This window comes from Mirounga leonina, unplaced genomic scaffold, assembly GCF_011800145.1.
Source record: "Mirounga leonina isolate KUSES-001 unplaced genomic scaffold, KU_Mleo_1.0 Mir_114, whole genome shotgun sequence".
Lineage (NCBI taxonomy): Eukaryota > Metazoa > Chordata > Mammalia > Carnivora > Phocidae > Mirounga > Mirounga leonina.
The window spans coordinates 27,828,503-27,839,823 of record NW_023270265.1 but is presented as its reverse complement, the minus strand read 5'-3'; the positions used below and the strand labels follow the sequence as shown (position 1 = coordinate 27,839,823).

The following is an 11,321-nucleotide window of genomic DNA, read 5'->3' as shown; positions in this document are numbered from 1 at the left end:
GCACCACTGCACATCGTTCAGGGTGGCGGCCTGGCCCCACTTCTCCGGGGCCACCGGGGCCACTATACTCTAGCCCGCTTGGCTCTGCCAAAACGGTCTCGCTCGGCGAGGTTTCAGCCACGTGGGGAGGGGCGTGGCCCAATGCTGAAGAGTGCCTCCGATTGGCCAAGGGGCGGGCTTCTTGGCGGTTCGCCGGCCGGACCCCTCCCCCGAAGGCGGGGCCTGAAAATTCACAGCTGGAAAGGGTGGAGCCCGGGCGGCGCAGCTGGAAGGGGGCGGGGCCCGACGCGCGAGGCTCGCCGCGGCGGGCTGGGGGCGCCCTGGGCTGCCATAAAGTGAATGGGCTCCGGCGGGGGGTGGCAGTCCGCCGCGAGGCTCACTCTCTCCCTCTGCGAGTCGGAGAGCGCCGGAGCGGAGCGGCGGCCCGGGCGCAGGGGGGCGGCCCCCACCGCGGCCGGGTGCCCGGCCCCTGGCCCCTGCTTGCCCTCCAGACTGCCGCCGCCGCCGCCGCTGCCGGGAGTCTGCCTGCTGCGGGACTCACTGTGAGTGCTTGACTATGCGGGGACAGGGGCTCATGGGGCCGAGGGGCCACGACCGAACTTCGGGATCCCTAAAACAGGACCTGGGTGGCTGAACTGGGGAACGGTGCCTGGGGAACGGGTCTAGACTGGGAGGGCGTACTGCAGACCCGGGGCCAGCACTTAGGAAAAGGAAAACTCAGCGTCGGGACTCGGGGGACAGAGAAGAGGGAGACTCAAGGGATCCAGAAGGAAGCCGGAGACATGAAGCCAGGACAGGAGCTCCGCGAAGCAGGGAGTAGAGTCGGAAAATCATTACCAGAAAGCGCCCTGGAATTCGGGGGCGCGGGGCAGGCAGCCAGGGAGCTAAAGGGGTTGCCGAAGCCCTGGCCAGCTGGGGGAGCTGGCGGCGGCCGCACAGCGTGAGGGTAGTTGGCGGCTCCGGACGCCCCTCGCCCAGGGCTCAGACTCTAGGGGCTGCGAGCCGGGGTGAGTCTGGTCGCACACGCTTCTCTTCCCAGCCGCTTCGCAGTTTGGATAGGAGCCGTGTTGTGGGAGCCTGGCTGCGACCGGGTCAGATGGCCGCTGTGCGGGCCGCCGGGCCAAAGCTGGGCAGCCCGAGTGACTAGGCGGCGGGGCTGGCAAGTCGGGCTTGGGGTGTCAGGGCCCGGATGGGTCTCGGCCTGGAGCCGCATGGAGTTGGACGGAATGTCCGCAGGGCGCGCGGGGCTCAGAGCGGACAGAATGTCCGGGGAGGCTAGGTGGGTCTCTCCGGAGCAGGCGCTGTGTCCGGCAGGGGCGGACAGAATGTCCCTGGCCGAGTGGCATGTCCATGTACCCGGCCGCGCCTTGCCCAGCTGCGTGTTCAGTGGGGTTCGCTCTGGTGGGTCGCCTCAAATCCCGGCTCACACTTTGCAAACTAGTTTCTGCTCCTAGGGGCTGCAGAGTGAGGGTGAGGGGATGACAGGAGCAGGCAAATGAGAATAAAGGCCTGGCCTTGGAGTGCAGTGGCGCTGGGGGACATTCACCCTCCAACCCAGACTAGATCTGAGCATCACCCGGCACTTCTAGAATCCAACTTTGAGGAGAGAAAGCCCATGGCAGGACAACTAGTAAAAGACAAGGAAAGGGGAAAATGAACCACAAGGGCAATGGGAGGCTAAGGAGGAGTCCAACACAAGCCTCCCTGACAGCTTCAGTTTCCTCACAAACTCATAGTCAACCCCTAATTCCAATACAGCTGACCAGATAGCCCTGAATTCCTACCTGGTTGTCAGCGGGCTAAAGCCTCCTTCCCTGCAAGAGGCAGGATCCCAGGCCCAAAGAGAAAACTGCAGCCCTTTAGCAAAGCAAACCCTGTGGTTTTTTTCCCTTTTGGCTCTCTCAACCCCACCAATCCCAACACTACCCTGATGGTTGAGAGGAAGGAGACACATGGAATCCAGACTCTGGGGTCAACATGGGGCCTAGACGGCCCTCCAAGACTGGTTGGGAAGGATGTCTCAGCCCTACCCAACTGTCCCTTTTGTTTTTTCTGTAGTTGGGAAAGGGCCCTGATTCCTTTGGATCCATATAGTGACCACCCACCCTGACCCCATCTCTTTAACCAGAGCCCAGTTAAGCTAAAGGGAACAAAGAAGAGAGAACTTTCCCAGTCTGTGTAAGTAAGCAAAACAACTCAGCTAGGGACTGAGTTTTCATGGGATAAGTGCAAGGTGATATATTTAGCAATCAGTAATCTAAACAAGTGGGTCTCAACCTCTCTTACCGTCCACCCATGAATGACATATAATATGTATTCCCCACACTCTCACCTCCATTCCTCAGTTTTAAAGTTTGCTTATCACTGGCTAGGACATTGTTTCTCAACCTTTTTTGTCCTTGCCCCCTTTTGATAAATATAAAGGTACACCCCAATTACTCCTACCATATTCTGATACACTTTTCAGGGGCTTGTGCTCCCATCACCTTTGAAAATCACTGAAATTATGGGTGAAATGAAAGTCTCTGAGTCAGGAAAGGAATAGCAAAGGCATTGCAGATGGTTCCCTGAAGACCTTAGCCCAAAGTTCTGCATTTGCCAAAAAGGCCAAAAAGTAATGGCTTTATAATAAAGATGAATGGAAACAAAAGACAGAACTTTCTCTCATCCTTGCATAAAGCCATGTAGCTGAGTGCATGCCTGGTCACTGGCTCTTAGGGAGAATGTTATGGACCCAGAGAAGGGTCAGAAAATGATCCACAGAATGGGGAGCCAGGGGCTGCTAGAGAGAGCAAACTTAAAAGCTTAGGCCTCTGGAAGGTGAAACAGGATGGAAATCCACAAATAATGAAAGGCCTAGATAAGCAGATTTGTTTGCTCCCCAAATCCTGAAATGGGAGATGAGGGGGCCTCGTAGAACTGGAGTGATGCAAACTCAAGATGAATAGGAAAATGTTCCTTGGCACACAGTGGGCAGCAAACTTCCAGAGCTTTCCAGAGAGGAGGCAGAGGCAGGAAGTGGAAATGGAATCCTTCAGGGCTTGGGAGGATCAGTGCATGTCAGAACCACAAATGGCTGCTGGAGTAGAGGGGGCAAGGCATGGAAAGAGCTCAGACCCTGGTTTTAGGAGAACTGGATTCGAATTTCTTCAATCTCTGTCACCTTGGACAAATTTATCTTCTTAGAGGTGAAATAAGGATGGATATTCCTGCTACCCGAGGTGGTTGTAAGAGTTCAATGAAATCATGTATTTGAAAGTCCTTTGCAAATGGAGAAACACCACAGAAGTAAGAAACATTATTGCTATTATTATGCCCAAACTGTAGGTCCTCTGTAACCACAGAATCTTTGTTTGGAAGGATGGAGTCTCAAGTCTTAGAGAAGCCTGATAGCACCCCTGATCCAGACATAGGAAGATTCTCAGTGACAGATGGAACACCCTATCCCAAGCTTCCAATGTCAGCCATTATCCCTGCTCCTCTCCAAGAAGAGTTCTAGGGAGCTCCCCAAATGCTTAACTCCTCCACCAGGCCACATACCCTGATCTGATCTCTGCCTGCCTCCTGCTCAAGGATGTGAATATGGGCCTGGGACACAGGTCCAGGAGGGGAATGGGAGGCAGGCTAGAGCTGAGCTGGGGATAGGCATGAGAGAAGGACAGAGCCACCCAGATCTTTTCTTCTCCATTCGCTCCAAATGATGCATCCTAGAGAGTGGGGAGGAAGAAGGCAGCTAATCTGAAAGATCCATTAGGTCCTGAGTTTTGGGATTATCTGGAGTGTCTAGCCCATGGTCATGCGCAGGGACCCACGATGAGGGTGATGGGGACAGAAAGGGAAAGAAGGTAGGCAGTGGGGGGAATGAGAGCTGCTTTCAAAATTCTCTCTACTCCTTCTCCATTGTCCTCCCCAGGGCCTTCTTTACACTTTTCAGTTAAGTTCCCCCTTTCCCACCTTTCCCCCGCCCAATCCATTCTGCTCACCACAGCCAAGTCAAGGTCCCAGAGCCGCTGCCCTTATGTTTCTCCCCTGCCTACAAGCCTCCAGCGACTCCCACTGCTTGGAGTACTGCTTCTCAAAAGCGGGGGATGGGGAGAGCAGGCAGGTCAGGAGTAGAAGGGGCATGATGCTGCAGCTGAAATGTGCCCCATCTTCCTGGTGTGGTGATGTCACTTGAAGATGTCACTTGGAGACGTGGAGAGAAAACTTTACTTTTATATCAAAATAAATATGCTTAAGTGTGGAATAGAATGCAAAACTTGCTTCAATTTTTAACGTAAGGCTGGAGATCTCAAAGAAATTTCAAACTGGTGGCAGCTGTTTGAGGTTGTGCTCCCAGTTTCCCAGAGTGATGTTCTCTCTTACTGGTCTTAGGAGGTTTTGATGGAAAAGCTGGAGATGCTCTAGCTTAGACTCTATCAGACCTGAAGCACCACCCCATGCCCTTCATTGGAGGCTCCTGCAGCCTGACCTGTTTTCCTCTGATGATTTCCCATTGCCCACACTGAGACCCTGGCTGCCTGAGACTGCCTGTTGCCCTCGGAACCTGCCAGCTCATTCCCAGTACTGCTCTATTATTTAGAAGCCTCTGCTCCTTCTCTGCCTCCCTAGTTCCCAGCTCTGCCATGTGCTACATTCTCTGAGCCCCATAACTTGATATCAGCTTACATGGGCTTCCATCTCTCTGACCCCCCACAATGTGAGAATTAGGCCTATTTAACCCATCATTGTCCATCCTGTTTACCTTCCCAGACTGTAGACTCCTAGAAATTAGGGTCTGTGCCTTACCGTTCTTGGGGATCTGTCCTAGCACCTAACACTTGCTGAAGGAAAGACGGGAGGAAGGGGAGGGGTGGGTGTGGGGGCCCATTTCTCTGATCCCTAATTTACCCCTTGATAAATTAACTGCATAGAATCATTGCTGCCTCCACTCGAGTCTTAGGGTTTCCTCTTGGGTCTGTGACCTTCGTCTATAGCTGTTTTCATTTGCGCCCATTTGCTCACCGCAGCTCAGCAGACCAGACAAGTTGGGTCCTCAGCATCCCTAATGAACTTAAACGGCTCACTTTCAGATCCAGGTTTCTAGGTGGGTTCCATGCTAGTTAAGGGCCCTGGTTTATACTCTATCACCAACTTGCTACTTGCTGAGCTGAGCCATGGTGCCACGACTCTATCCCTTCCATCTTCCAAGGGTTTTCTCCTATCTCAGGTCTAGGGTACACCTTCCGCCCAGGCATCATTATTGCAACTACTTGGGAGCTCTCTAGCTGAGGCCCTGATTTGCCCCTTTGGCGTCAGGGCATAAGTGGGCACACGTGGCAGTTGCCTTCTTGCCATGAGCTTGGGTCCCTTGGAAACCATGACTTCCCCTCTCTGACCTCTCTGACCTGGGATAACCTGTGCTCTCCACCTTAATATATCTTGAATGTTTTGTTCTTCCTGCAGTCCATGATAGGCTTCCTGTAATGCCAGCTTTTACTAAAGAATCAAAGCACACCTGCAGGTCCTTTCTTCTTCCCAGTGTGGGGATTGTCACCCTGACACCATGGAGCCTGGCCCATACATCCCCAGTAGGGTGTGTCAGGAAGGCTGGAGGGGGGACCGGCAGCCCCTCCCAGAGCTGGATTCAGCACCCCACTGTTATCTCCTGACTCTCTCTGCCCCTGCCTGGTATTTCCTACCAGCATCAACCAATCCTGCAGCTTCCAGACCTACTGCTTGTCCCTGTCCACCGAGTGAGGCGAAGCCCCTGGCCTCAGTCCCAACTCCCCAGCTTCCTGACCTCCAACAGTTTGGGGGAGCTTAATCCTCAGCCAGCCTGTCTCCAGCTCAGACAACAGCCTGGCACCCCCAGCCTCTGCCTGGCTAGCCCACCCGGACTCGAGTCCGCTGGAGGCCTGTGCTCCCGCTGTCTATCTCTCTGTTGCCTGCCTGGCTGTGGTGTTCTTGCCTTTTCATTTTCGCAGGCAGGGCTCTTCTCGGCCTCAACCCCTCTTTCCACTATTACTACACCGGTCAAGAGCCTGAAGGTTTCCTTCTTCCCTTTACCATGGCTCTCAGCTTCGGTTACTCTGCCCATTTTGCTGTTACCTTATTGGCTGGGTCCTCCTTTATGTTCAGGGCCGAGTATTCACAACACACCTTTGCATCCCACTCTCAAATGCAGCGAACTCACCTTTATTCACCAGAGGAATTCTTCACTGGGTGATACAGGGTCTAGGAAGGTGAACTCAAGCAAAGGCAGAGATAAGGATGAGATCTTACTTACCACTCTATCCTCAGTGCCTTACTCAATGCCCAGCTCATAGATGGTGCCAAATAGACATCTGTTCAATGAATGGGGAGGGGGGCGCGGGGAAGCAACTTGGATAGAGTTTTATCCCCATTCATTTTTACATTATGTTTTATTTTAACCTTATAACAATACTAGAGGTAGGTAGGGAAGGGAGTATGATCTCCCTTTTAGAGATGAAAAAATATGTCCAGAGAGGTAAAGTACTTTGCCAAGAACACACAGCTAGTAAGTTGGGGAGCCAGGACATGAACCCAGATCTTTTGTCTCCAAACCTATTTTCTTCTTGGCTATTCCAGATTACTTTCCTAGGAGGGGCCTGGGCAGTTTCCACCCTTTACCCCCAAGCCATCCTCTTCCCTCAGACTTCTCCCCACCCAGGGAAACAGGGTCTCCCCAGCAGCCACTGAGTATAGACCACTCCCCTGGCCCCTTTGGCCTCCTCCTCCCCCCCAGAGTCCTTAGTTCCTGGGACTGAGAGCTGAGGTTCAGAGGGGCCAGGCAGGGGGGGAGAGTAATGGCTAGCTCCAAAACAGCCAAGGCAGCTGTCCCTGTCACAGAGAGAGGAGACTGTGTGACGGTGTGGGTCTGTCTGCCTGAATGTGGGAGCGCATGTGTGGGAGAGTATGTGTTTGTATGCCTCTAGCTCCAAGTCCAAGTGCTTATTTTGTCTGAGTGGGGGCTCGTGTGTGTCTGCATGTGTGTCTGTCTGTCTCTGGGAATACACAGCCTGAACTCTGCTTTCTCGGCCTCATCTCTTACTCTGGCCCTTATCTCTCTCCACCCTGCCTCCCTCCGCTGCAGTTGAGGGTGAAACGGAGATACAGGTACGGAATGCTGGGGGAAGGGGAGTTTGGAATACTGGAAATCTGGAGCCAAGGCAGACTGGAAAGACAAATGGCACTGGTGGGATTTAGTTTTCTCTACAGGTGAACCAAATTGTCCCTTTTTTCCCAGTGGTGGTGTTCCCATGGCCTCTGGAGAAGCCAGGGGCGTGGCTTGCATTTTGAGAGCATCTTGGGTATAAAGTACGAGGAGACTTGAGAGCACCCCTTTTTCCAGCTCTCAGTTCTAAGCCTTTTGAGCTATTTGGGAAGAACTACTAGTCAGGGCTGCCACAGGTCTCACCCAAGGGCATGTCCCTTCTATCAGAGCATCGCTGGGCCAGCCCCAAGCCTCTGACTCCTGACCACAGACCTGGAAGGGGAGGTGAGCTGAGCATCCCCACCCCTAGCCTGACTTCTCTCCTTCCCGGTTCCCTTCAGTCCTGCCTCTCCAACCTTAGAAAAAGGTTCAAGTCTAGACCCCACCCCCTGCAAAAAGAACAGGGACTGCTTCTCAACCTCCTGCCTTGACCTCTGTTGCACCCCCAATCTCACTTGAGAGGTTGGGGGGGGCAGCTGTCCTCTCTCAGCTGGTTGACGGGGGCATTACCATGTGCAAATACAGGCCGCTGCCCATCTGCGCCTCCCAGAGAGAGGCTCCTTATAAATTCAGAAGAGCCAAGTGACACACATCTCAATCTAGGCTAATCCACCACATTAATGCCACCCTGCACAGCCTGCATTAAGTCCCTGTTAATGGAGAGGCAGATGGACCCCTCCTAGCCAGCTCTTTACCCCTGTTCCTCTGTACCTAGACTCCTTTGGTTCTCCTCTGACCAAGAGGCATCCAGAGTTCTTGAGCCTCACTTAGTGCCCCTTTCTCCTCCTCCCACCAGAGGAGGCTTGGGAGAGCCAGCAGGAAGGGGGACCCTACTGGGGAGACTTGGAGAGGGAGCTGGGTCATCTCCTGGGATAGGGAATAAGGGCGGGAATGTGGCTTTAAGAAGCTCACATCTGCTGGGGGGGGGGGTAGTGGAGGCTGGCATGGGTGGAACTGGTAAGGGGGTGAGGTGTGTCTGCACGGGCACAGAAGCGGACAAGGCCAGAAGGCCTAGGGACTTTCAAACTTGTTTTTGATCCTGGAATCCTTTCTTCAAATGCTATCTCCCTAGAAAGCATAAACAAAACAAGCAAAAGCAGGATTGCCCTGGTTGAAGCAGACCCAAGCAAGGCCAAGCTAGACTTCTATCCCTGAGGCTAGCCCCAAATTCCAGTCCCTGAGGGGGTGTCTGGGTAGGGCCCCAAGGAAAACAAATGGAAAAAGCAAATGAAGAAAAAGCATTAGCTTAGGAGTTTCCCAGGCCTGGTTCAGATCCCGGTTTCACGACGTACTAAGCTCTGTGACCTTAGTGGTTACTTCAAGTCTGTTTCCTCACCTGAATGAGGGTGATCATACTTAATTTCGATGCATTCTTGTGAGGAGAGAGATAATGAGGTAAAGGCACATCGTAAGTATTCATAAATAATAGCAGTGGTTATCTTCATGCGAGACATACTGGGTCGGCTTCAAAATCAAATCTGTCCCACCGGAGAGTAACAGACTGTGTTCAGGTGTGATTGGCTGAGGGGCTGAGGGGCATGTATGAGTTTGTGTGGATACCGGACATACATGTGAGAAGGAACTGAAGTTTTTGAGGATGTGGTATACAGTATGCGGTGCGCAATAGCGTGGTTTTCCTTAGCTAATTCAATAAGTATCTATTGAACACCAACTGGGTACCAGGCAGAGTTCTAGCTAGGTGCCCAGCAGTGAACAAAACACAGTCTAGTGTGCATGTCTGTGCATAATACCCCTGGGTACACATCTTTCTCCCCTTAGGCTGCTGTTTCCCTATTCTATCCTAGGGTACCCCACACAGGGATAGCTTTATGTCGGTAGCTGAGAAAGGGGCAGTGAACTTGAGGGGAAACACTACTGGGAACCCGATAACCGGGAGATTTTATCCCCATCAACCTGGCCTGTGTCTTCTCTCCCTTCCAGAGTCCTCCCTCCATGGAGTTCGGCCTGCTTAGCGAGGCGGAGGCCCGGAGCCCGGCCCTCTCGCTGTCAGATGCGGGCACTCCCCACCCGCCACTCCCAGAGCACGGCTGCAAGGGCCCAGAGCACAGTGGTGAGCGCACCCCCTACTGGGGGTAGGGGAGAGAACAGTTCTGTCCCTCCTGGGGGTGGGATCTGGCAGTGGAAGGCCGGGTGGGAGTGAGGGGTCAGTGGAGGAGGTCCTTGAGCCGCGGAATCCGCGCAGGCCTGGGCGCCCTGTGACCTGCCCCCACCTCGGCCCCCAGATTCGGAGAAGGCCTCGGCTTCGCTGCCCGGCGGCTCCCCGGAAGACGGCTCGCTGAAGAAGAAGCAGCGGCGGCAGCGCACCCACTTCACCAGCCAGCAGCTGCAGGAGCTGGAGGCGACCTTCCAGAGGAACCGCTACCCCGACATGAGTACGCGCGAAGAGATCGCGGTGTGGACCAACCTCACCGAGGCCCGCGTGCGGGTACGGCCCTCCCAAACCCGCAACCCTCTCCTGCCCCGCGCCCCCGCCCGCCTTCCTGCTCCGGCCCCGGGCCTTTTTCTCACTGGCCGCTCAGCGAGCTGCCCTGGAGCCAGCAGCCTGCGCTTCCCCCCGACTGCCTATCCTCGGCCCAACACCCGACGTGCCCCTGCCTCCGTGGGCTGCCCCGCACAGCCTCCGGCCTCTGCTCTGACTCCTTCCACCCTGTCGCTCCAGGCCGCTCGTTCCTTTTCCCCCCGGCACTGTCTCCCGTTCTCTTCTTCACCCCTCCTTGACTCCATCCTACGCGCCCCCCCGCCCCGACCCTGTAGCCCCTGACTCAGTCGTGCCGCCCACTCCTGTTCTCAGCCTCCTGACTCGGCGCGCTCCTCCCACCCCCTGGCTGCCCCGCTTCCGTTTGGTTTATCCTTGGCGCGGTCCTGGCCCGAACCCCGGTCTCGGTGACCCCGCCGCCAGCCGCGCGGACCCAGGTCGGCCCCCCGCCCGGCTCCGGCCCTGACAGCCTTCCTCCAACGCCCGCAGGTGTGGTTCAAGAACCGGCGCGCCAAGTGGCGGAAGCGCGAGCGCAGCCAGCAAGCCGAGCTGTGCAAGGGCGGCTTCGCCGCGCCACTAGGGGGGCTGGTGCCGCCCTACGAGGAGGTGTACCCCGGCTACTCGTACGGCAATTGGCCACCCAAGGCGCTCGGCCCGCCACTCGCCGCCAAGACCTTCCCGTTCGCCTTCAACTCAGTCAACGTGGGGCCTCTGGCTTCGCAGCCCGTCTTCTCGCCACCCAGCTCCATCGCCGCCTCCATGGTGCCCTCGGCCGCAGCCGCCCCGGGCACCGTGCCAGGGCCCGGGGCCCTGCAGGGCCTGGGCGGGGGGCCCCCCGGGCTGGCTCCGGCCGCAGTGTCCTCCGGGGCAGTGTCCTGCCCTTACGCCTCGGCCGCTGCAGCCGCAGCTGCAGCCGCCTCCTCCCCCTACGTATATCGGGACCCGTGTAACTCGAGTCTGGCCAGCCTGAGGCTCAAGGCCAAACAGCACGCCTCTTTCAGCTATCCCGCCGTGCCCGGGCCGCCCCCGGCCGCCAATCTCAGTCCGTGTCAGTACGCCGTGGAACGGCCCGTATGAACGGCCCGGTCCGTCGACCATCCCCGAGGGCGGGGGCGAGAATTCACAGCCTCCCCGGACTGGGGTCGTCTTGACTGGCTTGCCCCTATCCCGGGGTCTGAGAGGGGTGCTGGGACAGCTCGGGGAGGGCGGAGGGGTGGGCGGCCAGCTCAGGAGAGAGCCTCCCCGCTGCCGGCCCTGAGGGATGGACTGGGCCCTACACACCCTACACACAGTCCACGCCCCTGGGACTAAGGCCAGGAACAGGGACCAGTTCCCCGGGGGCCAAGTGACCCTTGGCCCACCCCGCCTTCTCCAGACTCCCCTCCCCCATTTTCAAAGATAAATGAAATAAACGTGCGCGGACTGCCAAAGGCCTGATGATTCAGAGTTGCGGTTGAGCCCCCTCCCCTCAGGCTACCCCATGTTTAAAGGAGAGCTGGGTGTACAGGACAGAAGTGAGGGCCTGGGATTCTAGGGTTTCAGTCCCCTCTCAGCTCCCAACACCCGGATGGGGCAGCTGGGGGATTCCTGGAGCGGGGGGCGGGGGGG

At 56.2% G+C, this 11,321-nt stretch overlaps 1 protein-coding gene across 1 annotated transcript; it reads left to right on the top strand.

Moving 5' to 3' along the window:
* The first annotated feature begins 298 nt into the window (after positions 1–298).
* On the top strand, positions 299–11,310 carry PITX3 (paired like homeodomain 3). Its single transcript, XM_035020701.1, has 4 exons — positions 299–542; positions 9,158–9,287; positions 9,460–9,662; positions 10,203–11,310. The coding sequence occupies exons 2-4, from the start codon at positions 9,170–9,172 to the stop codon at positions 10,788–10,790; spliced, it is 909 nt and encodes a 302-aa protein (XP_034876592.1). The 5' UTR covers positions 299–542; positions 9,158–9,169; the 3' UTR covers positions 10,791–11,310.
* Positions 11,311–11,321: the final 11 nt, after the last annotated feature.